The sequence below is a fragment of the Manis pentadactyla genome, chromosome 14 (genome assembly GCF_030020395.1).
Source record: "Manis pentadactyla isolate mManPen7 chromosome 14, mManPen7.hap1, whole genome shotgun sequence".
Lineage (NCBI taxonomy): Eukaryota > Metazoa > Chordata > Mammalia > Pholidota > Manidae > Manis > Manis pentadactyla.
This window is the reverse complement of record NC_080032.1, coordinates 25,529,330-25,557,306: the sequence shown is the minus strand read 5'-3', so window position 1 is coordinate 25,557,306 and position 27,977 is coordinate 25,529,330. Positions and strand designations below refer to the sequence as shown.

The following is a 27,977-nucleotide window of genomic DNA, read 5'->3' as shown; positions in this document are numbered from 1 at the left end:
CATCAACAAAAAGAAAGACAAAAACCACATGATCATCTCCATAGATGCCGAAAAAGCATTTGACAAAGTTCAACATCCATTCATGATAAAAACTCTCAGCAAAATGGGAATAGAGGGAAAGTACCTCAACATAATAAAGGCCATCTATGATAAACCCACAGCCAACATTATATTGAACAGCGAGAAGCTGAAAGCATTTCCTCTGAGATCGGAAACTAGACAGGGATGCCCACTCTCCCCACTGTTATTTAACATAGTACTGGAGGTCCTAGCCACGGCAATCAGACAAAACAAAGAAATACAAGGAATCCATATTGGTAAAGAAGAAGTTAAACTGTCACTATTTGCAGATGACATGATACTGTACATAAAAAACCCTAAAGACTCCACCCCAAAACTACTAGAACTGTTATCGGAATACAGCAAAGTTGCAGGATACAAAATCAACACACAGAGATCTGTGGCTTTCCTATATACTAACAATGAACCAACAGAAAGAGAAATCAGGAAAACAACTCCATTCACAATTGCATCAAAAAAAATAAAATACCTAGGAATAAACCTAACCAAAGAAGTGAAAGACTTATACTCTGAAAACTACAAGTCACTCTTAAGAGAAATTAAAGGGGACACTAACAGATGGAAACTCATCCCATGCTCGTGGCTAGGAAGAATTAATATCGTCAAAATGGCCATCCTGCCCAAAGCAATATACAGATTTGATGCAATCCCTATGAAACTACCAGCAACATTCTTCAATGAACTGGAACAAATAATTCAAAAATTCATATGGAAACACCAAAGACCCCGAATAGCCAAAGCAATCCTGAGAAAGAAGAATAAAGTAGGGGGGATCTCACTCTCCAACTTCAAGCTCTACTATAAAGCCATAGTAATCAAGATAATTTGGTACTGGCACAAGAGCAGAGCCACAGACCAATGGAACAGACTAGAGAATCCAGACATTAACCCAGACATATATGGTCAATTAATATTTGATAAAGGAGCCATGGACATACAATGGCGAAATGACAGTCTCTTCAACAGGTGGTGCTGGCAAAACTGGACAGCTACATGTAGGAGAATGAAACTGGACCATTGTCTAACCCCATACACAAAAGTAAACTCAAAATGGATCAAAGACCTGAATGTAAGCCATGAAACCATTAAACTCTTGGAAGAAAACATAGGCAAAAACCTCTTAGACATAAACATGAGTGACCTCTTCTTGAACATATCTCCCCGGGCAAGGAAAACAACAGCAAAAATGAGTAAGTGGGACTATATTAAGCTGAAAAGCTTCTGTACAGCAAATGACACCATCAATAGAGCAAAAAGGATCCCTACAGTATGGGAGGATATATTTGAAAATGACACATCCGATAAAGGCTTGACGTCCAGAATATATAAAGAGCTCACACGCCTCAACAAACAAAAAACAAATAACCCAATTAAAAAATGGGCAGAGGAACTGAACAGACGGTTCTCCAAAAAAGAAATACAGATGGCCAACAGACACATGAAAAGATGCTCCACATCGCTAATTATCAGAGAAATGCAAATTAAAACTACAATGAGGTATCACCTCACACCAGTAAGGATAGCTGCCATCCAAAAGACAAACAACAACAAATGTTGGCGAGGCTGTGGAGAAAGGGGAATCCTCCTACACTGCTGGTGGGAATGTAAGTTAGTTCAACCATTGTGGAAAGCAGTATGGAGGTACATCAAAATGCTCAAAAGAGACTTACCATTTGACCCAGGAATTGCACTCCTAGGAATTTACCCTAAGAATGCAGCACTCAAGTATGAGAAAGATCAGTGCACCCCTATGTTTATCGCAGCACTATTTACAATAGCCAAGAACTGGAAGCAACCTAAATGTCCATCGATAGATGAATGGATAAAGAAGATGTGGTACATATACACAATGGAATACTACTCAGCCATAAGAAAAGGGCAAATCCAATCATTTGCAGCAACATGGATGGAGCTGGAGGGTATCATGCTCAGTGAAACAAGCCAAGCGGAGAAAGAGAAATACCAAATGATTTCACTTATCTGTGGAATATAAGAACAAAGGAAAAACTGAAGGAACAAAACAGCAGCAGAATCACAGAACTCAAGAATGGACTAACAGGTACCAAAGGGAAAGGGACTGGGGAGGATGGGTGGGTAGGGAGGGGTAAGGGGGGGGGAGAAGTAGGGGGCTATTAAGATTAACATGCATGGGGGGTAGGAGAAAAGGGAGGGCTGTACAACACAGAGAAGGCAAGTAGTGATTCTACAACATTTTGCTATGCTCATGGACAGTGACTGTAAAGGGGTTTATAAGGGAGACCTGGTATAGGGGAGAGCCTAGTAAACATAATATTCGTCATGTAAGTGTAGATTAGTGATACCAAAAACAAAACAAAACAAAACAAACAATCAAAAAAAAAAGGGCAGTTCCTGTGTGGTAACCTCCAATGAGTTCTACACAAGGGTATAAAGGGCATATAAAAGTGTAGGCATAGGGTCTGTTTCCGTTTATACAGAAGATCAAAGCCTAATTTGGCTACCCTGAAAATGAACTAAGATATGATATGAAGAAGAACTTCCAACATCAGCACTCTCTGGAAGACTCATACCAGAAGATGATCATCAAAAAACCCCAACAAAGATCCACGCGCTGCTACAGCTGTAGATGCACTCATCCCACCAGCTCCTGGACTTGCCATGGGAATGAAGGAGATATCTAAGCTGGCCTGTGCATACAGTAAAACAACAAATTTGACTGGATCTATACTGTTGGAACTCAACCAAGAATTAGGAGAAGTGCAAATTGTAGCACTCCAAAATCTTACAACTACAGACTATTTACTGTTAAAAGAACATAAGGGATGTGAACATTCCCCAGGAATGGGTTGTTTTAATTTGTCTGATTTCTCTCAGACTGTTCAAGTTCAGTTGGACAATATCCACCATATCATAGATAAGTTTTCACAAATGCCTAAGGTGCCTAACTGGTTTTCTTGGTTTCACTGGAGATGGCTGGTAATTACAGATATGCTTTGGTTATGTAACTATACTCCTATTATGTTAATGTGTGTGCGCAATTTAAGTAGTAGCTTAAAACCTATACATGCTGAAGTTACTCTACAAGAAGATATGTCAAAGAAATAATCAATCTTCCCATGTTTTCTTCCGCCTGCTACTTCTATAGCTTTTCTTCTTCCTTCTTAATTACAACCCTTAAATAGAATTTGTGCCTCATATCAAATTTACCAAGTATCATAATTCTTCCAAGTGGTAATGATACCTCAAGACAAATGCTGGGCATAGAAGCTACAGGGCATAAATATGCAAAGAAATAAAAAGCTAACCATTTCAAACAATAAGGCTTCTCTCTCACTTACCAACTTTACATTTCCCTGTATGGCCCCGGAAGATGACTGGTTAGCCAGAGACGGGTAAGATTCCTCAAGGGAGGAACAACCTAAGACAGGCACAGTCGCAGGGGGGTCATCAGGTGAGAAATTGGGGATCAACAGAGGTGAGGCTTAGAACCTCACCCTCCCCTGTTCTGAGAGAAATCTTCTGCATACATGGATGTTTTATTGCCCTTGTCTAGCTTGGATTAACACATAGTCTACAGGCACACACCTGATCATCTACATTTGCTCTCTTACAACACTAAACTATGTTTTCTACCTTTATCTTGTATCTACCTACCACTTCAGCATTTTATTAAAAATAATAATAATGAAGAGAGAAATGTGGTATCCACATATAAATCAAGTATAAAAACCAAATGAGTATTCATATTTGAACTGACTGTTTATAGTTCATAATGCGTGAGCAAAACCGAAAGTTTCTGTGATGACTGCCCTTGTACTGTTCACTATGTAACTTAGTCATTATGTAAGAATTTGTTCTCCATGTAAGAACTCGTTTGTTATGCCTCAGAAGATTGGAGACTGACGAAAATTAGGCTTGGGGTGGATTAATGATTGTGCATTGAGCATTGACTCCCCTATACAGAATTTTATTGTCGTTAACAACCATTTGATCAATAAATATGAGAGATGCCCTCACAAAAAGAAATAAAATAAAATAAAATAAAGGACAGACTTCCAGTGGTAAAATAAATAAGTAACCGGGATGTAATGATGTAATATATAGCATAAGGAATATAGTAAAAATATTGTAACAACTTGGTATGGTGATAACTGGTACCTAGAATTATCATGTATATAAATGTTGAATCACTGTGTTGTACACTTGAAACTAATGTAATGTAATACTGTGCGTCAACTACCCTTCAATAAAAAATAATTATCTATAAAAAATAAATAAATAAATAAAATAAAATAAAATACTGGGAGTAAGATGTGAAAAAAAAAAAATTAAACTCCTTTCCATGTTTGTCATTTACGTTTCCTTTTTTATAAAAAGACTGTTTATCTTTCACCCATTTTTTAAATGACCTTTTTCTTATTGATCCACACAATTTCCTTTCATACTATGGACAGCTGACTTTTGTCAACTCTGTCTTCTCCCACTCTGTACCTTTCATTTTCTCCTTTCTATGAATTATTTAGTTGAACAACAGAAGTCCTCAACAAAACGTTAGCAAATAAAATCCAGCAATGTACATAAAGTAAAAAATATAACCAATGGGGATGATCTGAAAAATTCAAGGTTACTTTAATATCAGAAAATCATTGTAACTTATCCAGTAGATAAAAAGAGAAAATTCAAATAATCATCTCAATGTAAATAGGGCATTTGATAAAATTCGACTTTCTTCCGCAATATCTATTTTTTAAATCTAGCAGAATAGTACTACAAGGGAACATTCCTAATCTGATTAAGGGTATTCTCCATAAATTTACACCACAAGCCATGGCCAGTGGTGCAGGCAAGAAGGCTTTCCCTCTGAGACCAGAAAGCTGTAAAGTGGCATACAACCACCTGGTGCATTTGCCATCAGACCAGAGGGGCTATGGTAAGAGTGGAGGAGAAAAGGAGTAATGGCTGGAAAGGAAGAAAGAGAAGGTGTGGATTAGAAAAGGAGAAATAAACTGAGCATTATTTACAGATATCATAACTGTATATGTCAAAATTCCAAACCAATTTGAAACCAATCTACAGATAACTGGAGATAATAAAGTTGAGAAGGCAACTAAATACAAAATCAATTTTTTAAAATTGTATTTCTAAAAATTTGCAAATGGAAATTTTAAAAGGGATAATAATGGCATCCAAAAATGAAGTACCTAGAAAAAAATCTAATAAGGGGTGTAAGAGGTTTGTGGAGAAAACTGGAAAAGTTTGTGAGACTTATAAAAAGACTTATGCCTACTAGTAGACTGAAAGAGTAAATACTGCCAAGACATCAAGTCTCCCAAGCATATGAATCAAAACCTGCAAAGGCTTTTGGTAAGAACTCAACAAGCTAATTCTGAAATCCATTTGGAAATGCAAAGAACCAACTTGGGTATTTCCTCTCCATACTGGTTATTAGCCTCTAATGTGATTTCACAACCACGAGTGGATGGCAGCCCACACTTCAATATACACTGAGCTAGTCCACACAATTCCCCTTCCCTCACTCCCTACTCCCCCACCCCCACCCCCATGCTTCAGTGGCTCCCACTGCCCTTAGGATTAGATCCACATTCCTCCCCAAAGCCTACATGACCTTGCCCTGCCTACTTTCCAGCCTCAATTATTGCTACCATCCCCCTACTCTGCATATTTGGTGCTACCCCCACACTGAACTTACTACGCCTTGAAAAGGCTCTGCTTTACCTCACCTCTAGGCCTCTGCCTGGAACTCAGCCACCTTTGGCTTGGCCCTCTCCCCAGCTGCTTAAACCATTTCATTGAGTCATCCATCCACTGTCTTCAGTGGACTTACTCCTTCCTTTATCCTCCCATTGCTTTGGTCTAAAAATAACACTAGGGCAAGAATAATGGACATCTTTGAGTACTGGCTCTAAGACTTTCAGTGGCTTCAGAAGTCTCGAGATAGTATTGTCCTATTCTCATTTTACAGATGAGAAAACTGAGACCCAGAGAGACCAGGACTAACTCAAAGTCCCACTGGAGCTAAAATCAAAACTAGGAGCACAACTGAGGTATTCTATCACGCAAGCCTGACTGAAGATGCCATCTGCACAGGGTCTGAAGGCTGTTTTTCCAGAAGCTCTTCTGAGTAGGTCAAAGCAGCAGTGGAGTTGGGCTAGGAGTGTTCGGCCTTTACCCAAATCCTTGAACCCAGAGGAATGTCAGTGAGCTCAGCACCCTAACAGACCAGCACATGCCCAGGGACAACCAGTCAGACTTATCTAAGGCTCACAAAGTAACTGATACATCCCCCTCAGTGGTGGCAGGGCAGCCTTAAAGAGCCAGGTATGAAGATGATGGCCTGTGCATGCTCAGCTGCTGGCCCCTCATTCTACAGATATGAATCAGTATTTGACCCAGTGTACCTGGTACTGTGCTAGGCACTGGGGAAGATCTGGGGAACTCAAGAGAACCCCTACTCTCCTAAGCTAATCCTGGATGCATTCTGAGGGGGTGGTTAGTGCTCTGAAGGCAGATCTGCAGGCCCCATGAGTAACCAGAGAGGAGAAACTCCAGACGGTGTGGACAGCTACAATCAGGCTATAAGGGGACCACTAAGTTATGACCTGAATGAGAAACCTGTCACGTGAAAGGCCAGAAGTGTGACCCAGCCAGAGAAATCAGCAGAGCAAAAAAGCCCTTAGATGGGAAGAGCTTGTGGCTTGATTGTCAGATCCTAGGAACTTTCACATGGGTTACCTCATTTCCACCTTGCCAGCAAAATGCCCTGCCACTGCTTTGTGGCGAAGGGATGTGGCCCACAAGCAAGACCGTCCACCTCACTGCCAGCTCTCAGTACCTGGGCAGAAAGGGCGCTCCAGTCCCTTGGCCGTGTGGCCTGAAACTGTGGGTGGTGCTAGAAGGAACCAAATGCTCCACAGGCAGGAAAACCGAGTCCCAGAAGGAACCTACTCAGCCACCCTGCATCCAGGGGACCGGTCTCTGAGAACGGTATCCCCTCCACCGCCTCGACCACTACTCTCCTACATGGGGCCCAGGACCCTACGTCCTGTCACCTCCCGGGGTAGGCGGAACAAGAGTCATAACCCTCAGACCAAGGAGAAACCAGGGCCCCCGAAACTTGAAGTGACCCCACTGGACACAGCTGGTCCAAACCCCGCCGCACAGACCGCGGCCTCAGAACCCCCCTAGAGACCTCCGACCCCAAAGCACCCTGCCCCGCGACCACACAGCCTCCCGACCCCACAGTCCCCCAGCTCTGGAGCCTACCCCGCCCCCCGCCCCGCGGCCCTGGGTTTGGGAACCCAGATAGTCCGGGCCTGATCCCCAGAGCCCGGCCCGGGTACGCCCGGCCTCTCTCCTAGCCCCACGGCGGTAGCCGGGAACCCTCCAAGGCGCGGGGAGGGGCTGCCTCACCGAGTAGCGCGCACAGCCCACGCAGCGCCAGGTGCAGGCAGCGCGCGATCCGGCGCCACGCTTTCGCCACTGCCCCGGACTGCCGCCCGAGAAAAGGACATTGAACATGCGCTTTCCCCTGCCCACCACAGCTCCTACCGCAGCGACGCCTCCTGATGCTAAAGGCTGAGGCCAAAATATTTTCTAGCTGCTCAAAAGGCTCGGAGGTATAGAGAATCTGCCGCGCCTCTCGTCGGAAGTAGGGCTGCCCCTTGCCGGAAGTTGTGCTTCCTCCATTTTGTTGCCCGCTATGGCGGCGGTGCCGAGGTTGGGGTTGGGATGCGGCGCTTCTGACTGAGGGGGTAGGCCAGTCGGAGGCATCGGAGACATCGGCGCGGCTCAGAAGAGGACCAACCTGGACGCCGGGGACGCTGTCATGTACGGCGCGGGCGGAGGCCGCGCCAAAACCGAGAGAAAAAGCGGCGCGAAGGAGGAGGCCGGGCCTGGCGGTGCCGGTGGTGGGGGGAACCGAGTGGAACTGCTGGTCTTCGGCTATGCCTGCAAGCTGTTCCGGGACGATGAGCGGGCCCTGGCCCAGGAACAGGGACAGCACCTCATCCCCTGGATGGGGGACCACAAGATCCTCATCGACAGGTCGGTTCCTCCCCCCACCCGTCGGTCCTCCCCTCCCCTCGCCCGCTTGATTTCGTCTGATGTTGACTTGATGGCCAGGACTGGAAAGGGGTTTTCTGGAGCCGGCGGGGACCCCTGTCCCCACACACCCCTTGGTTTTGGGGGGAGGGGGACGGTGAAACCTGCCTTAAGGCACTGGCTGGAGTTGTGTGCCGCGTCTGTCGCCGGAGGGATCGTCTCTGCTCCTGCAGCCCCTGGCGACCCCTCACCCCTGTCGCTGGGTTCCAGTTGGCCGCTCCGCGCGGTGGAAGTTACCTGTGCCCTGGGCCTCTCCTGACTGGCGCTCTGGGGCCTGTCACCCGGCGCTCCCGCAACGCGGTGTAGTGGGAGGGCAACCCGAAACGCCGCACCTAGAGGCCGCGGCTACAAAACCTCTCGGACCCCGTGAGTTAGCCTTGAACCTCTTATGCCCCCAGCGCCCTTCTTTGTGGAGCGCCTGTATTGGCTGGCATGACGTTTGACTCCCCCAGTCTACTCCTCCCCTAACCCAAGTTTGACAGATTCGGGGCGAGGGTGAAATTGCCAATCAATTGGAGGCCAGTTGACCGTGCAGACACTCGCTTTGCGCTTAGAGGTAGTGTTCTTAGGGCCGGTTTCACTGTCTCTTAAAACTGAAGGGCGGAACTGGGGTACAGATGTGTTTCTTTTCAAATCAAACCTGCTTTAGGTAATTTAGGGAGGGTATTTAGCCATTTTATGCAGAGGGGTCCTGGGATTGGTAATATCTAAGGAGGTTTGATTGGAAAAGGATGACATTACATGATGTAGGTTGTTTGCTCCCCTCCCCTCACTTCAGCCCCCTTTTCCTTCCTTCTCTTTCCTCCTCGGGGTTTTTGTTTGTTGTTGTTGTTGTTGTTGTGTTTTTTTTTGGCCGATTGGGCAGCTCTACTTCTGGGGCCCGGACTGAAAAGCTAACTGTGACCAACTATTAACCCGTGGAATAGTCTCTCCGAGTGAAGGAAGCCCATCGTTTGAGACAATTTAAACTGGATTCTGCAAAGCCCTGGAACTTGACTGTAGGGATTACCTCTGAGCTGGCCAGAATGGACACGTTAATGACTAAATAGGCCTTTTTCCATCCCTGACGTTTCCGTTTGGAGTTAGTTCTAGACTCAAGGACTCATGAATGGAGGGTCGCCAGATCAGGTCTGGACCTGACCCTCCCACACGTTGCTCATACATGCTGTGCCTTTAAACCGTGGTTACTATTGAATGATACTGCCTGGGGTGTCAGGCAGCTTGCTTTCCCAAAGTATTACTTAACGATTATTATTAAAGTTTGGTAAGCTATGAAGTCTGAGCTCTTTATACCTTTTTCCGTAGCAATCTGTACATGATTTAGTGAGATTTTCCAAAACTAGCGGGGAGCAAACGCTACACATGTGCATGTATAATATTTTTAAAATAATGATCTACATTTGTAAGTTAAGGAGGTTTACATCAAAGTAAAAATAATTTTGAAGTTTAATAAAATGCAATAACTTGGCTACCCTGGAATTTTTGGCCTTTTTCTTGTAAATGTCTTTTTTACATATATATTTTTTTGGTCATCATTACAAAAGTCAGCATTAAAAAGTTAGTCAGACTTTTGTCCTTGTACATTTGTTTTTCAACGCTAAATCTGAGTGTTTTAAGTAAAATTCACTAGCTCACTCTATTAGCTGACAGTTGCACGTTGACAATATCTTCGTTGAATCTTTTATGTTAAAAACATAGCAGGTACTCTTAATTTGGCTGAAGTACCCATTGGTCCATGCAAGTAAACATGGATGAGTTTTCACGTATGTTATCTCCTGGGGGTGTAAAGTTTAGAAGAAGATATTTATACTACATCTAATAGTTTTACTCTGTTTCTAGTGAACCTCCTTAAACTGCATGTATATGTCATTGTTCCTATGTATGTGTGTCTCTCTATCACATAACCAGCACTTATTTCCTCAGCCAAGTGGCTAGGGGGCGAGCCTAGCCAAGATTTTACCTCCAATGGACGCAAGTTTCTTTGGTGAAGATCTCTCCTGAGAGTTCGGGACTAGCAGAAAGAAGCGAGGAAATTTCGACCGTTTGGTTCTTACGGATAGGTATTTATGTATTTGGTTTGTGTGAATGTAAGCTATGATATTTGACTTTTCAGAAAAAAATTTTGCAAATGGCCTTGAATGGTTGACCAAAACCACAAGGGTAAGAACTGCAAGTGAGGTGGATACAATTTTTGCTGTTAAAGGATTGTTAACCTTTAATTGTAAGTTTTATCATATTGTAGAAAAGAAGTTAAACTTTGTTAAAATAACTGCAGTTTAAAAGTAGGTGAGATATGACTAGCCAAATTAAATATAAATCTGAGAAGAGTTCTAATGTTTGTTTTAGTATTTCTAGTTCTTTGTATTAGTGGGTAAGTATGTATATAAAACATCACACACAAACCAATCTAGATGTTAATTTTTTTCCATTGACCAGTGTGTTCATATTACAGATATGATGGGCGCGGTCACCTGCATGACCTTTCTGAGTACGATGCTGAGTATTCCACATGGAACAGAGATTACCAGCTCTCTGAAGAGGAGGCACGAATAGATGCCCTGTGTGATGAGGAGAGGTATTTAGCCTTGCATACGGACTTGCTTGAGGAGGAGGCAAGGCAAGGTACTGCTCAAGAAAAACTTACTTAAGCAACAAACTTTAAAATTTTTTTAAGTATTTAAAAATTTACTCCCATTCATTTTTTTATACTCACTCTTTCTGATATTATCTTGACAGTACCCAGTGGATTGGAAAAACAGGAGTCTTTGCGTTCTGAGAGGACCTCAGGATAGTTTATATGTAGAGCCACAAAGAATTTTCCCAGCTTTTGAGGGCAGACTGGGATTTGAAAAAACAAAAACCAAACTCTTTAACTGTTCTTCTTTAACAGTATCGTATAAACTAAAATTGATGTTCTTGTCTTTGCCTTAACAATCTTTAATACAGTTCTTAATCCCCAAATTTCTCAGCAGGAAGAATTTCCCACAAAAGATGTGTATTCTGCTGTCTGTGGTAAAAATGTACTGGCAAAAGTACATATTAATAGATGTGAAGTGTGAATTTTTAAAAACATTTTTGCCTCAAAGAGGTTGAAAAAGTGTATGTTTTTCTGATAACTACAACTTTAGAAATATATAAGGTTTTTCTCAGTAAATTTCCATTTTTGTTAATAAAATTCTCATTTTTATTCAAGAGGAAGAATACAAGCGATTGAGTGAAGCACTGGCAGAGGATGGGACCTATAATGCAGTGGGATTCACTTATGGCAGTGATTATTATGACCCGTCAGAACCAACGGAGGAAGAGGAGCCTTCTAAACAACGAGGTAAGAAGAAGGCTGCCTGAGGTGATTTGGACAGTGTGCCGTGCGTGCCTGCAGGGTGAAGACCAGCACACAATCAAGGACAGAGTAATTATAGCATCACTGCCAAACGGAGGGAATGGCAGTCGTGGTCCTTAGGGTAAGACACAGCTAAAAACTAGAAGTGAAGTGTTAGTGGAGATGGAAAGTGAATTCAGGCTTTCCTTATCTGCACTGGACTGAGTTGCCTCTTCACTTACTTCTCTTTGCTTCTGATAACAGGAAATTACTCCAGGTTCCTTATTCTAGCTTGATAACATGTTGGTATCCACAGTGATCTGTTTTTGGGCATTAAAGGATAGGCGTTAATTACCTTCATGCTGACCTGCTTCTTCATGTCCTCTGAACATCCATCCAGTGGAAGGACACCTGCGGAGTCAGTTACTACTAGCTGGAAACCAGCACAGGACATCCTGGTTAGGCTTGAGTTGGTAGGACCTAGGACATACAATTAACCGCAGTGTTTTAAATAATATTTACATAAAATTAAGATTTTAAATCTATGTTTTTCTGGACTAACTCTGGGAACTTAAATGTAAAAACTAGTGCTACTAAAAAATATGGGCTTATGTAGTACAGGAACAAATGTCTTGAGTCAATTCGGTAAGCCCTGAGAGCATCATTATTACAACCTTGCATAATGATCAGTTATTAATTACCAATAATGATAACATGAACTTGAAACATTAAGAATGGATTGCTTATATTCAGGATATTCCATTTAAAGGTGAGAATTTTAACTTTGGGAGTCCATTCAAATGTTTAGAATAATGAACTGTAAGTACATCATACAGGATTTAATTTTAGAGCTAACTGAATCTGTCACTTGGGGCTTAACTGGTTTCTCCTTCAGTAATAAACTATTAACGAGTGTGAAGTAATTATGGAAGTTCAAATGTCAAAACAAAACGCTGTATGCCTTGCATGGTGCAGCTGCATTGATGTCCTCCTGTCCCCTCCACCCAGGGGCAGCACCTTAGTAGAACCACTGGTTGTAGGCAGACTTGTACAGAATCTTCCTTTGTTGCCGGTCCTTTGGTCCTGTTGATTACCTGGGGGCAAAATAATCAGTGTTACACAGCTCTGATCTGGTGCATCTAGAGAGACTTGTTGACTGTAATTTCAATTGTGTTGAATTAAAACCTTGTTAGAGCATTTAACATCTTTTGCACTGACCTTCAGACCTACTCATACCCCAGAAATTAGAGTGCACTGGAAATACTCTTGCAGGAAGAAGTAAATGCTCATTCTTTTACCCAAAATAAGTGTCCCTATTGGGATTCCAGGTAGTTAAGATTTTGTTACCTTATTTCTGAACCACATACCTTGTATCTGCCTTAAGTATATGAGAGTTTTAACCAGAAGAAAGGACTACCTGCTCAGTCACTGTTTCACAAGTGAAGAATTGAGATTTATGAAAGTCAAATGTCTTCCACAATATACAGAGGCAATCTTTGGAAAACCGTAATATTAATTTCTTAACATTCTAGATTAGGGATCAGCAACTACCACTAAAGTCCCAGTTGGCAGGTTTTTGTAAAGTTTTATTGGAACACAGCCACACTCATTTGTTTACATGTTTTCTGTGTGGCTTTGCCTTTCAGCAGCAGTTGAGTAGTTGAGACAGAGACTAGCCCAAAGAGCTGAAATATTTACCACCAACCAGCATTTTACAAAAAGGGGTTACCAACCCCTGTTCTGGGTTCAGGACTGTTGTCTCAGTGTAATCATTGGGCTAAATGATACTAAACTTTGTTTGAATTACTGAATTTTAAGAACTTCAGTGTGGCTGTTTTCTCTTTAACAAAGTTGTTTTTAGTATTTTACAAACGTTTTTCATTCTGTAATCACATTCTCAGGACTTGGCTTTATATGCTGATTAATTTTTTTAATGGAAGTTGTGCCCATGTGAAACTTACAGCTTGAATTTTTATGTTTTTAACATTAATGTAAATAAAATGCTCTGTATATAAATAAAATACCACACACATGTGTATATTTATATACATATACACATACTTAATAGAATTCAATTTGGGTACCCAATATCATTAACAACCAAATTTTATTTTAGCATAGCATTATTTTAAAATCAAAAATACAATAATTTTTTGGTTTGTTTTCTGGAGCCTTCAACATACCTAAATATTCCTTGACTTTCAAAATTACTATATTATCCTGGCAGTTGTGAATATTTAAAACCTTGTGATATTAACCAGAAGTGTTCTAATGGCACTTTTATTTTGTGTAATTTCATCCTTTCTTCCTTTTTGTATTACTATTTTCAGCCTGATTCTTCTCCTTCAGATTTTCATAATTTTTCATCATTATTATATATTTACTTTTTGAGAATAGATGATTTGAATTTTTTTGAATCTGAGTTAGTATTGCAGCCATTGGTTTTTATTCTCTGGTAATTAAGTCACTTTCCATAAATAAAGATGTATAAGGATAGAACACATCTGTGTGACCTCCACTTTCCAAATGGCTCTTTGCAGTGCCTTTATTTTGTGAGCAACTTAATAAGGGAAGGCTATTTAAACAAAGTTTCCATCACTTTTTCATTTTAGGGGGTTAATGTAAAAGTTATACTTCTGTTCACACCTTTGGCCTCATTCCCAAAGAGGTTTTGACATTTTGTTACTCTGCATCTTGCAAACCAGTTTCCAGTATCTGCTGGTTCCACTGTGTCATTTGGTTACTGGAGCTAGACAGTGTGCTTGTTGATTACAGGGAGTTTTCAGGCTGTAGTAAATCTCTAGTTCTTAGGAGAAAAGGAGGTGCCTATGCAGAAATGGGTGGGACAGTGTTACGTAATTCTTACCTAATGAAATTTATAATCATCTTGCATCTCATCAGACTAGAACACCCAGGTTTTTACATACAGTGAGACCTCCTTAAAATTCCCCTTTGGCTTTGTAAAAGAATTAGGTCTGATAAGAGACCTTTGAAATCCTTTCAAGAGGCTTTATCATATATAATTTGTTTTGATGAAGATTTGTTTATTTAATGTCATTTTTTAAAGAAATACCTATGTAGATGTTGAAATCCTTAAAAATGTTAGCTTTTCAATATGGAGGTTCCTCAAAAAACTAAAAATAGAAATACCATAGTAATTCCACTCCAAGGAATTTACCCAAAGAAAAGATCCCTGATTCAAAAAGACATATGCACCACTATGTTTATGGCAGCATTATTTATAATATCCGAGATATGAAAACAACCTAAGTATCCATCAGTAGATGAATGGATAAAGAAGATGTGGTATATATACACAATGGGATATTATTCAGGCATAAAAATAAAACAAATCCTACCATTTGCAACAACATGGATGGAGCTAGAGGGTATTATGCTCAGTGAAATAAGCCAGGCGGAGAAAGACAAGTACAAATGATTTCACTCATTTACAAAGTAGAACAACGAAGCAAAACTGAAGGACCCAAACAGTAACAGACTCAGACTCCAAGAAGGGACTAGAGGTTACCAAAGGGAAGGGGTTAGGAAGGTTAGGTGGAGAGGGAGGGAGAAGGGGATTAAGGGGCACTATAATTAGCACTCACAATATAGGTAGGTCACGGGGAAGGCAGTATAGCACAAAGACAAGTAATGACTCTGTAGCATCTTACTACACTGATGGACAGTGATTGCAATGGGGTGGGGGGGGCTTGATAATATGGGTGAATGTTGAAACCTCAGTGTTGCTCATGTGAAACCTTCATCATAAGATTGTGTTATCAATGATACCCTAACTTAAAAAAAAGTTAACTTTTATGTTTTTTACTCAATTTTTGTACATTTCACTGTATCCTTTATACTGGTGAGTATTTGAGTGAGATATACATAAGTACCATATAATTCAGAAAGTTGTGCCTTGTCTAACATGTAGTAGACAGAAGTTTGTTAAATGAACTGTTAATGAACATGTAAAAATGGGAAAAATACGTGGTTATTTGTGAAGGAGTAGTTTGCTTGATGGGTGAAGTCTTGGCAGTTATGTTCAGGGGCTTTCCAGTTCCACGGGGAAATAGTCCCCTGGGAATCGAGTGCCTTGTGCTGTGACTAACACGTGCAGACCCACAGGAGAAGTTTGGAGGGAGGTCTGAGCAGCACCAGGTGCACCATGCACAGAGACAGAGGATAGTACTGAGCGTGCCAAGCGCTGCAGGGGACACACGCTTGCCCTCGCTGTCCTGCTGAAACTGCACATGTCTGGGAGCAGATGCTACCCCTGCTGCATTTGTTTGCAGGAGGAAACAGCCGGGAGCCAGCATCTCCGCTGCTGTGATGGCCTTGTCCACGCCCCTCCGCTGCATCACACACCTCTTTGGGTTTAGTAAAGTGATTTTGCTTACACATGGTGGTGTGAAACAGAAAACTGGAAAGTGTTTCTAGAAGTAATGACAGATCACAAGCCGAGGGGACAGTCACTGCTTTCCCCTCCATTGCTTACTATGGTTGGCAGGCACCCTTTCTGGTCATTATTCTGAAGGTGTGTGTTTTTTCTTATACAGAAAAAAATGAGGCCGAAAACATAGAGGAAAATGAGGAGCCTTTCATCGCCCCTTTGGGGCTGAACGTGCCGCCTGACGTGGAGCTGGTACGTGTTCCCACCTCACAGGATTGTCACCTATCCTTACTGTGTACACAAGGCACTGTCCTAGTCATAGCTGCTTCATGGGGAGATAATGCTGTAGAGTGAGTTAATGGGGAAGAAACCACATCCCGCCTGTTTTCCTCTAAAGAAAAAGGGAGGAATTATAGCAAAATCAGTAGAGCAGAGAATCAGGGACTTGAGGAGCTGGCTGTGTCAGAGATCAGATGGTAGAATCCCCAGGTTTTAACAGCATGGAAAAACCAAGCCAGAATTAGTGGTGTGTAGACTCAGCCACATTTAAACATCAAAACAGTGCCCAAGGCAGCATGGCTTTCTGTGAAGTTGCTTTGTTCTGGCTTTTTCTCAGCTGGATTTTGAGGGCACTTAAGATATGTCTTTCCTTACATGTGTCTCCCTGGCACTCTTCCACCCAGCTCTCCTCTTCCTCGTGGTGAGGGCCCTGTGACATCTCCAGGCTGCCCTGGCACTCACAAGGAAAACTTGGTTGGCATTCCTCTTGGCCTGAGCACTGTGCTGCACTATAGCTACTGGTAGAGCTGAGTGTCCAGTTCACAGTGCTCTCACCCTCGTATTCCAGCCGTATCCTGGCATCATTGCAAGCTTTCTACATTCCAGGCACTGTGCCAGCTGCTTTGTATGTATTTTCTCATTTAATGCTAATGACCCCAAGAGATAGCTATTGTTATGTTCCCCTTTCACAGTTGAAGAAAAAGTGAACAGTCTGGCTAGTTACATGGAAGGCATAGTCATAAGTGTTGTGCCATGGTGAGTTCCCATACTTTATGGGATTTTATGGTTATTCGGGATGTTTAAAATCTCTGTCCCGTGAACATACTTGGGAGGGATATCTGTGCTCAGCATAAGATGCACTCCTTAGTGTCTCCAAGCCTTCTGCAAGTGCCATGGACACAGGCACTCTAAATTATTGCTGTGTCCTGCGTCCCAAATCTCGGGTATACAGTAGATGGTGAAAACTGCTCAAAGGAAGAGTCTCGTATCCTCTGCACTGTTGGCTGCTACCGTCCTGGCTTAGCTCAGCAGGCGTGTGATGGTTCTTGCCCTTGGTTTTCACACAATGACTGGAGATATCAAAATAGACCTTTTAATTCCTGCCTCCACCCTCCTTTCTTCACTTATCATTTACATAGCCTCTCATCCTCTTTCTTTTTTTTCCTTAAACATCAGAATAAGTATTTCTTGGGATCTTGCTGAGTGGAATCACTGTTTAGGTTTGCTCTCCCTGTTTCCACCATTGATCAACTTGATATAGTTAAAGGTGAAAATGTTATCTGAAGATCTGATATCCTCAAACTATATTAATAACATCATTGTGCATTGTTACAAATTTTGTTCTGGTATATGTAACTAATTCTACATGAGAAGCCTGTTAAAATGGGTTATTCCCTTACATATATTTCAAATAAAGCTTTTTAAGGTTGACTATATGGGATTTTATTTTTGATTTGAAAGACTTTTTAAACTTTTATGCAAATACAGAAGTATAATAGGCCCTATTGTCTTGTTTCATTCCTATAAAGCATTCAATGGCTCTATAGGTTTCGCCAGAATAAGCCCCACTGAGCTGTTCAGTGGTCTGCCGGAGTTAAAACTGCTGCTGCCCATTCGAGAACAAGATAAGCCTTAGTGTTAGTGATTTGCTCCTTGATATTAAAAGGGTTTCTTCTGGCATAATTATAAAATAATCTCCTGAGAAGGAAATTGTTCTGATTGCATGGAAACTGCAGTCAAGCGCTGACTTGGTTGCTGGTGTATAGCTTCTTTCCTTATGACAGTGTTGGCATTTCGCCATCATTATAACTGATTCGGGGCACTGATGCATCTTATACAGTATGCACTGTGGTGTCTGTGGCATCAGAGAAAGCACAGAAGACAGGTGTTCGCATGAGAGTCTTGTTTTGGTGACCAGAGGCTGAAACGGTTGGCCTGTATTTGGCCGCTGCTGCCTTGGTAGGCAGGGGCTGCTCACCCTCACCCCCAGCAGGTGTGGGTGCTTGGTAAAGGAAACAGGCCCTTCTGGCCGGTCTCAGCTTCTAAACCAAGCTTTTAGGTGAGAGTCTGGTGACTGCAGTTTCTGAGGTTGGTACAAAGAGTTAAGTAGTAGTTGGGAATCTTCGCAGGCACTCTGGGAGGTGTGTGTTGGTGCCGCGGCCAGTGCTGCCATCCTCAGTGAGCCCCTTACAACCCCTGGGCCCTGTCCACTGGGGCTCTAGACTCCAGCCCTGGAGGAGGCCTCAGCTTTGCTGTAGCTTTTCGCAGTGACTCCATGTACATATTCATATGTTTCGAGGGAATAAGGACTTGTTTTTCCACAAAAATGTAGCTCAGCATTGTTTGTCCCAACTTTGTGTTTTCAATCATCTGTCCCTTTTCCAGGAAACTGAACGCCCATCCATGTCACCTCCTAAGTTCTGCACACGCCTGGCCTGTTTTTGGGGGTGCTCTGCTCCGCCCCTACTTGTGTTGTCTTGTGTTGGTGCCCCCACACACACGCACTTGGCATGCACCAGAGCACTGCTGGAAGGTAGAGAGTCATTCAGCTACTGAGAGGCTGCAGATGGTACTGACTGAGTTCCCAGCTCAAGCGATGTCTGCTTGTGTCCTGTCTCAGGTGCCCAGGGTCTCATGGGCCCGCCCGATCTGTGACACCAGAAGGAAGTACACAGCTCGGACAGGCATTTCTAATGGAAATGTGCTTGTTCAAACACATCGTATGAAAAGGAGGTAAAGGGAAGGTTGCAGGATGTTCCTGCTACCCTACACCTTTCTGTCTGTGGATCAGTAACAGCACCTCCTGATAACCGTTCTACTGGGAACTACATTCCCTTAGCCTGCACTGTAATGCTAGTGCTGCTGTGAGGGAGACTCCTTAGTTTCCGGTTTCCAGCTGAGAGGTGCTGTGTGCACAGAAGTTAAGAGCAGCTGCTCTTGAGTCAGGTATTCGAGGTCAGGCCCACGGTTCCAGAGCTCTAAGCTACAAGAATTAAGCTGTATTAAATCTCATTCAGATTAGAGTAGTATTGTCCCATAATTTGGGTGCTTTGTTGCCACAGATAGGGGTGGGGAGAAAAAAAAGAAGTGTGATTTACTCTTTCATTCCTATGGAGCTCTTGCCTTTTCTTTGGGATTCCTAAGGACTTTCCAGATATGATGAGCGTTAACCGTGGCCCAGTATGTGGTGTGCATGTCTGCTCTCCAAGCACTTTGTCTTCACTCTATCCATCTCTCTCTCCATGCAGAACTTAAATACATGTATGAAATCATATATGTCACCATAGCCCTCTGTGGCTTTAAGATTTTCAACCTTTCCCACCCCTAAGATTTTTTAAGTGTTTTCCTATATTTTATGCTATTACTTATACAATTTTGTGTTTATAATTGAATTGTGACTTTATCTCTTAATCTGATACTTACTTGGGGCTCTGAGTGCAGTAGTACTGAATTTTTCCTCCCTTATCATAAAGAAGGAAGCTTCTGGGGTCCTTCGTTTATTTATCCTGCCTTCCATCCCATGCAGCCCATCCACCCAACCCCTTAGGAATCCGAGCTCTAGCATTTTCCAAAGCTCTTAGGAAATCTTTTACTAGTGTGGGTTTCTTGACCTCTCATGCTTTTCTCCCATTCCCTGACACCTACTCTGGAGTTTTTAGAGCCATGTTAATAAAATTTCGGAGGAGTTAGTCTGCCTCCTTGGGCTCAGTCACTTTCTAAGGCTTCCCATGGGATTTAAGTTAGAAGAGCATTTCCCCTTAGTCTTTGTAATGCATGCATAGTTACATGCTGGCATATCCTTAAAATCACATTTTATAGTTGGAATAATCATATTCTGAAATGGAAGAGGACTTAGCTAAAACTTACATGCTAGAGAGCAGACTGTTTGCAGACCAGGCATCTGTGCCTCGCCTCACACAGCATGTTCATATGGTGATTTGTGAAGTTCCCTGTACATTGTTCTTTAACCATGATAGCCATAATGTTACATCATAAATGGGCCTACTCTTAAGATATTTTAGACTGACAGCTTGGTTTGGTCAACAGAGATCACCTCCACTGGAGGGAATCATAGTTTCCTTGCAGGGTCATTACTCTTAAGTGATTGTTAATAATTGACATGTACATGGAATATACTATTCCAAAAATTAGTCTTCCTGTTTAGCCAAAGCCAATGGAAATCTAGATTAGGATCTGTATTTCAATGCATAATGGTCCTTTAATGTGGAATCTAGTTTGGGGAATTAGTAAATAACCTTAATTATAGGCAATCCTATATTTCAGTGTGAAGAACATTATTAGTTCAGGAATTAAATTTGGGAATTAAGGCATATATGTTTTATGAAGGATGTGGCCCTGAAATTACAGTAAGCATCTTAAAGGTTTAACTGCCCATTTTAATGAGAATAATTTCTCATTTTATTTGCATGTAATTTCCAAGGGTTAATCTCTTCATTGATATTAAAGTAGGTTAGATGTGTGGCTTCCAACTTTGGGTCTAATAAATCCCACATGTGGGTAGGAAATGCTAAGCATGTGACCTGATGGAAGATCCAGCAGCATTTGCAAGAAAGAGGCAGGCTTTGGTTCCTTGTGGTGACCTCATGACCTCGCTGTAAGGCACCAAGATGGCACCCCCAGTAAATGTGGGGGAGACCTTCCCTATTTGGCCAGAGCACACCAAGATGGGCTTCTGTTTGGGACTCTTCTGTAAGTGGAAATGTCAATGAACTGAAGCCCCAAGCCATGTCTTATACTGGGACCAGGAAGGAGGAACATGGTGAGGAAGGTTTAGGTACAGAAGGAAAGATGGGTGATCGTGTGGCTTTCTTCACATGTTCAGAAGGGCTGTTTTCCAAGTTATAAAAACTAGTCCCAGCTAAGAGGAAAAGAGGGGCGATTCGTAGATCCTTGAGAAACTTGCTGAAATACGTTTCCCTCTCTCTAGAAAAATGCAAAATTCACATACACCTTCCAAGGATTCACAACTCCCCGGACCCCATTATAGAATCCAGGTTAAAGACCTCTGTTATGTTGGAAGTATGTTGATTTGCTGCAAAAAAAACGGCTTCCCATCAGTTCTGTACAGAGCTGGAGTGGCTTGCCTCCACAGGTGCAAAATTCAGAAGTAGACTGGGTGGCATGTAACCAGGAGCAGCGTGAGTCAGTTCAAACTGGGCTCTTTCCAATTGCAGTGTCTTGTCTCTTATCATAATTGACGATAGAACCAGGGTTATTTTTGTTTTAAGTCATGCGGACAGTGGAAAAGGGGGAAAATTGCTAATACAAATGTGTGTTTTCTCATAGCCACCAACAGCCAAAATGCATGCTATCATTGAGCGCACGGCCAACTTCGTGTGCAAACAGGGAGCACAGTTTGAAATAATGCTGAAAGCCAAGCAGGCCCGGAATTCTCAATTCGACTTTCTACGCTTTGATCACTACCTCAATCCCTACTACAAATTCATCCAGAAAGCTATGAAAGAGGGACGCTATACAGTGCTGGCAGAGAACAAAAATGAAGAGAAAAAGAGTATGTGAGAGTGTTTCTGCCCTGTGTAGACTCTGGGCCTGTGTTGCGGGTGGGAGGGGAGGGAAGGGCCACCTCTGGGAAAGTGTATAGATAGTCAATCTTACAGATGTAGAAACTCCCATACATCTGCCAAGTCCTGCCACTGGCGTGCCATTAAACCTGCTGGTGCACCTGGAGAACACAAAGCTTTTCTTGATAAGTCTTGGAAATAGATTCTTAATACTTTTATAGATAGGTGACATACAGTTGAATATTGATGCTATCAGAACATGGTCATCTATGTTGGAAATTTTTCCTCTCATTTTGGTCCTTATCATTTCACAAAGCAAATAGTGATTCACACCTCACAGAGCAGTCTAGCAGTACACATGCACTGCAGTGCCTAGGCTTGGATTAAATTATACTCATCCACATAAATGGAATGGCTAACTTTATGTTTTTTTTTACTTATCTGTGCCTTCTATTGTTTTTACAACAAAGATCAGTTAGTATTTTGAATAACATTTAGAGACAGCAGTCTCTCTATACACATACATCTGCCATGAAATTTTGTCTCTTCACCTGAAACATGATTTTCTCAGAAACAGTTGTATAAATATTACAGGTCTCATCTTCTCCATGTTTGTTTTTACAGTTTTTAAAAAATAATCTGTTGCTTCATTTTACCTTTCATAAATCAGTAAGATTTTGCCTTTTTTTCTAAAACATTAAAATATACAGTGGCTCCAGACTAGTAAACACTAGAGGGAAGTTGCCAGCCAGGCCATGGTCATGCTCCTTTATTTCCACCTGGCTTTCTATTAAGCAACTTTGGTGGCAACAACACAAGGAATATTTTCCAAAGATGTTTTTTGGATAGATAACCAAGAAGTGACTACATACAGCTCTGCCTTTGTCTGCTAGGTTCTCACGTTAACTTATTTGTACGTCGTCTCTCACCATACACCAGAAATTTGAAATGCACTTTTGCTTTCAGAGTCAGGGGTCAGCTCTGACAATGAAGATGATGATGATGAGGAAGACGGGAATTATCTACACCCATCTCTCTTTGCTTCCAGAAAGTGCGACCGCCTGGAAGAACTGATGAAGGTTTTATCTTCTTGTTGATCTGTATTTTCTATGCCGTAACAAGACTCATAAAGGAAGCATTTCTGTTTTATCTTATCATCCGGGTATATTTTGCATATTTTTTTTTTTGCTTGGTGCAAAGGATTTGCCTCCTTTATATCTTACATATCCCATTTTATAAAATTCACAAGCATATTACTTTCATTTTACAATTTTACTGTTTGGGATATTTAGAATAAGTGGGATATTGGCTAAGACTGGAAGAGTGTTCTTGTCATGCCAATTTTATCATAATCAGGTTGGATTTTATAAGAGTACAGAAATTGCTGCCCCCTAAAAGCATACGTGTCTGTCTTCTGAGCCTCTCCTCTTCACCTCCTCTTCCTTCTGTAGGGGAGTCACTCAGTATCGTGTGGTTCATCCACACCACTCCTGCTGTCTGTGATACAAAAGCAGAAGTTTGTTAGACTCGCACTCGGTGTGGCTGATCCCTGAAGGGAGTGAATGTTGATTGGTTGGACTTAGAAGCTATTACAGATTGAAAATCGGAAGTTGTTCTAAGGAAGGACAAAGTTCAAGTTGCTAGTGAACTTGAATTCTCATACTGTTCTCAGTCACAGACTTGTCCTGCCCACCCTCCTTCCTTTACTTGTCGTTATTAGGAAGATCAAAGCCATCAATACGCTCAGTCCTCTGGATGACAGACCAGCCAGAGCACTAGGCCACAATCAGTCAGCACCTCTCTGTGTGCATACACAGGTGTATGCGCTTGTGCACACAAGCTTAAGTTTTTCTGCAGCACATGCAATATGTCTAAGGTTGAGTGGAGACTTGCCACAGAAGAGTTTTGTGTGACTCAGAGTACAGGAAATGTTGTGATATATGTCCTCTCTGTCTGCAGCCTTTGAAGGTGGTGGACCCAGATCACCCCCTTGCCGCACTGGTCCGGAAAGCCCAGGCAGACAGCCCCGCGCCTGCCCCACCCCCCGCAGATGGCGCAGCCCCTCAGCCCTCCCAGGTGGAGTACACCACTGACTGTGAGTACTCTGCTGTGTGCCTCTGGCCTGTAACTACACAGAGGTTAACCAGAAGGGTGCCACCATGGGTGTGAGGCAGGCAGGGCAGTCTGGTAGAAGCACCACAAGCAGCCCAGGTCCCTTGGGTCTTGATGTTAAGTCACCTTTAGTGTGTGGCCTTGTCCTCTTGCTTGTCACCTAATGCTGGAAAAATGGCTGCTCCATCTCCAGCATCAGTTCTGCACTCCATAAAGGACAAAGAGGAAGGTCAGGGGCAGAAAACAGGTACCAGTGACTTTGCCTCTCTTCAGAGACCTCCCAGAAGCTGTGCCTGGTGACTTCCTTTAGCTCTCCTGGGCCAGGACAGGGACACATGGTCTTCCCATCTGCAGCAGAGGTTGGGAAATGGGCTTTTAGCTGGACACACTGCTGCCTAAACAAAATCAAAGTTCTCTTAAGAGCAGGGAGAATGGACATTGGTGGACATGCAGTAGTTTCTGCCATGGTTGCTTTCTTAAAAAAGACAGCTTAAGATGGTGTATCCTGTGTGCCGGAGTCCAGCTCCAGCCGAGGTGTGGGTCACGAAGGAAAGGACAGCGTCGGCGAGTGAGGAGATGAGTGAGGAGACGAAACACCCAGTTAAGGTTGTAACATCTCCTGACATCAAGCGGCAGGGTTTTTATTTTTATATCTTTTTAAGGTTTACATAATGTTATACATTTTCTTTGATCATGGGTGGTACAATGTTTTTTCCTTTTAGTTTTTGTATAATTCCGGCTCATTACAAATGTTATCATTTTTTTAAACAGCTTTCTTGTAACATTTAATGTTTAACTTTCCCTTAACTTTTTTGGCCAGAGATGCAGGTTACGTGCTAGGTACTAAACAGGAAATGACATAAGACAGCGTGTGGGCTAAGCGTGTGGGCAATGATTTTTACTTATAAGCATGTAAAATTATATAGAGTTTAAGATATGTGTCTAAGGCTATATAAAGTTTAAGCAGGTTATATATAAATGCAAGCTATATGTCTTTTGGTTTTTAAGTGTAATGCTATATTATTAATTAAATCTTACACATGTGGGTTGAGGCTTACATCTAAAGTCTAGGGATGGTACTCTTATCACCTATAAGTTTTAACATTCCTCAACATTCCTACGAATACAATAAAAACACCTTATCCTTTCATAATATTCATTCCACAATTTTAGATGTTTACACCTTTCCTTCTGTATTTACAGGCACTAGGTCCTTGCAGTCCTCTTTAATCTTTCATATAATGACACTAAATCTGCTCTTACTACCTTACCATTAATATAATAATATTTTGTCATGAATTTATTATAAACTATATATGGGATATTTATAAATGTAAGTCTTTCTATTTTGCTCATAAATTTTTTCTTCAAGGGGGATACTCTTCTAATATTATAAGCAACATAAAGGGGGCTGTGGGCAGTGGGGACTATTAATCTTTATTACTTTGCTGTTTCATATAAATTTCTTGGAAAAATGGGTTTTTCTATGGGGGTTTTTCTATGGCCCAGTTTACCATAACTCCTGGTTAATCATGTTTCAATTGTTACAAAAGGAAGAACAAACTGCATCTAGTTTTGAGAGGCCTGGGTTGTGCTGCCTCACTTATTTGTGGCAATATGCCTGGAACAGTTGGTCCCTTAATACTGCTTTCATTTCCGAAATTGCTGCTTTGATCAATATTTTGGGTTATGTTATTTACTAAAGATGAATAAATCTTAAATACATAAGATTTCCCATATATGAGCCCAATCACCAACATCATAACTGCAAAAATAAGTGTGGGAATTAGCAGGGGCCAGCTATGAGGTTTCCTGTTTTCAGGATTCCTCTTCGTGCCTGGACCTTGTCAAACAGCATGAGCAGCATGGCCCGCGCCACCTGTGTACCTCAGAATTAGTTACAGTTCCGATTATTCTGGCTGATGTCTAGTTCTGTGTCTTTTTACTTACTTAAAGATCATTACTAGAAGACAAATCTTGAAGTTACATTCAGGAAATCATTTGGAAGTAGTTGACCTTGGTCTCATTTTCAGGTCTTACTGAAATTACCATATTCAGATGTTAACTGTTAGATGAGAGAAGGACCTTTATCAAAGCTACAGGAAGTCATCTGTTCAGCCCACTTCACTTGGAAATGTGATACAGTGAGTCCATCATAAGCTTGTCACTTTCAGTCAGAGATCAGAAAACCAGCCTGAGATTAGTTCTCTTTTAAAATGTAGGCTGCTTGTTACTCAGGACCAAGCTATTGTTAAAAACCATCACCATGTGATTTTGTGCTTCCCTTGTAGCAGGGGCACGCAGTGATGCGGAATTCTGATGTGCTAAATTAACATCTGGGGCTTAAAGTCCATTGTTTGAGTGAACTTAACACATGTGAACTAAAAAGCCTCTCAAAAGAACCTAGAATGAAAAGTACTCCCGGTGGGGATTTCTTTATAGACAGCCTACACTGGCAAGCCAAGGGCCAGCAGTGCCCTGGAGGCCCTGCACCCAGCTCACACAGTCCAGGGGGTAAGTTCAGAGTGCATCATCTATCCAGCTTCCCTTTTCAACCTGTCATTGAATTACCATAAGTTAAATGCTATGTCCACGCATCTCCATGAGATTTTTAAAGCTAGTGAATTTTGTTTCATGGAAAGGAATAGAAATTTGGGAGTGGGGTGACCATCACCTGACTGCTCTGCTTATATACAGTTAAATACCGAGTTCAGTAATGGTGTGGTGTGTCTGCAGACCCTACAAGACTGGGCAGGAGAGGGGGCATAAGAAAGCCTACATGGGCAGGTCCAGTGTGACTGCTCTGTGACTCCAAAGAGTTTTACTCTGAGATGCTGCGGTCTGATTGGTGACAATGGCCTGGGCCCAGTAATGGCAGTGTGAAAGATCAGAGGCTGAACAGGTTCCAGGAAACTCAAACAAGGGTCCTCTTACATGGTCCTACCAGGGGCCCCAAAAGGTGTGCAGCCCCTGCTCCTGGGAGAATCCTCTGCTTGTTCTGTGCAAACCCTGCCTCAGCCCAAAGGTGTGACCTCCTGGTTCCCTGCCTGACCCAGTGACCCCAATAAGAAGTGCTCCAGCTGGGGGCAATTGTTAGTAGCCTTCCCCTCAAAGTAACAGTTTTGATGCTCTTGTCCATCACATGGTGTGTGTAGAACGGGGCTTTATGGACCATGCCTGCTGTTAACGGCTTGGCCTGTGCTGCAGGCCAGCCTCATGTCTAGGCTGTCTGGCCCAACAGAGATGAAAAAGTCAGTGCTGACAACCTGTGGCTAATTAGATGTGAATTGTGGCCATACCAGAGGGCAAGGACCAAGTTCCAGGTGTGCCAAAACCATGAAATCCAGAACATTTGGGTGAAATATCTCCATTCACCAATGTCGGCAACAGATTCACATTTTGTAAAAATACAAGGCAGTCCAACAGAACATGTGGCAGACCGGGTGCTCCTCATGGGTGCCCACCCAAGCCCGGCTTCTGCTGTGGATGCAGGGGTCGGGGGTGCGGGCTGCAGCAGTCTCCATAGAGACAGTGCTCACTGCTGCCCGGAGACTAGGGCAGGACTCTAAAGCGCCCTTTGGGTCTCCCTGTACAGAGGTCTCCAAAGGTAAGAACAGTGTCAGTAAAGTGGGGAGGACAGAGTTGGACTCCAGCCAGGTGAGAAGCCAGCAGGCAGTGCATCCCAGGACCTTGCTGCAAAGAGGGGCAGGGCCAGGCCCAGTGGAGAAAGCCTCCCCAGGAGGGTGCCTCCATGAGTATCAGGGGGTTGCCACATGATCCCTTCCCAGGACCCTGGGGTTGTAGTAGGAGAGGTGGCCTGATAGTTAGGACAGGCCCACTGTCCCAAGGAGCCATGGGCTAGAGACTTGGGTCTGTAGCAGAATAACGCCTAAGTGGAAACTAGCACAAACAGGCATTCAGGTTCTCAGTGGTGTTTGCTTTTATCTATGGTTAGTGTCTGGTTATCTTAAAAAATAGCTAAAATATGGAAATTTTGAAAAAGAGGAACAGTAAAGGGAGATTTGCCCTTTGGAATAATAAAGTAAGGTGCTAAAGTGGAAGACCACAGGGCCTAAGTAGCTGGTGGTTGGAAGAACGCTTGTGAGTAGAGCAGCTCTAAACATGCTACAGATGACCGGAGATGCCTTTAACT

At 42.6% G+C, this 27,977-nt stretch overlaps 1 protein-coding gene and 2 long non-coding RNA genes across 5 annotated transcripts in view; 1 reads left to right on the top strand and 2 right to left on the bottom strand.

Moving 5' to 3' along the window:
* The window catches only part of LOC118930491 (uncharacterized), a 104,348-nt gene extending 96,645 nt beyond the window's left edge, over positions 1-7,703 (bottom strand). The window contains exon 1 of the long non-coding RNA XR_008993796.1: positions 7,630-7,703. This is a non-coding gene — a long non-coding RNA (uncharacterized LOC118930491). The remainder of the gene's footprint in view (positions 1-7,629) is intronic.
* On the bottom strand, positions 4,666-7,576 carry LOC130680742 (uncharacterized). Its single transcript, XR_008993795.1, has 2 exons — positions 7,492-7,576; positions 4,666-5,019 (listed from the first exon to the last, which is right to left on the bottom strand). It is a non-coding gene; the product is annotated as an uncharacterized LOC130680742 (long non-coding RNA).
* Positions 7,704-7,771: 68 nt separating the features above from the next.
* The window catches only part of SFSWAP (splicing factor SWAP), an 80,395-nt gene continuing 60,189 nt past the window's right edge, over positions 7,772-27,977 (top strand). For 2 of the 3 annotated variants that reach the window (XM_036921846.2, XM_036921845.2), the window contains exons 1-7: positions 7,772-8,124; positions 10,634-10,803; positions 11,375-11,506; positions 16,057-16,142; positions 21,477-21,702; positions 22,679-22,791; positions 23,672-23,807. In XM_036921846.2, coding sequence (XP_036777741.2) covers positions 7,907-8,124; positions 10,634-10,803; positions 11,375-11,506; positions 16,057-16,142; positions 21,477-21,702; positions 22,679-22,791; positions 23,672-23,807 — 1,081 coding nt within the window. In that variant the 5' untranslated portion in view covers positions 7,772-7,906. The remainder of the gene's footprint in view (positions 8,125-10,633; positions 10,804-11,374; positions 11,507-16,056; positions 16,143-21,476; positions 21,703-22,678; positions 22,792-23,671; positions 23,808-27,977) is intronic. The other variant, XM_036921847.2, reaches the window with a different exon arrangement.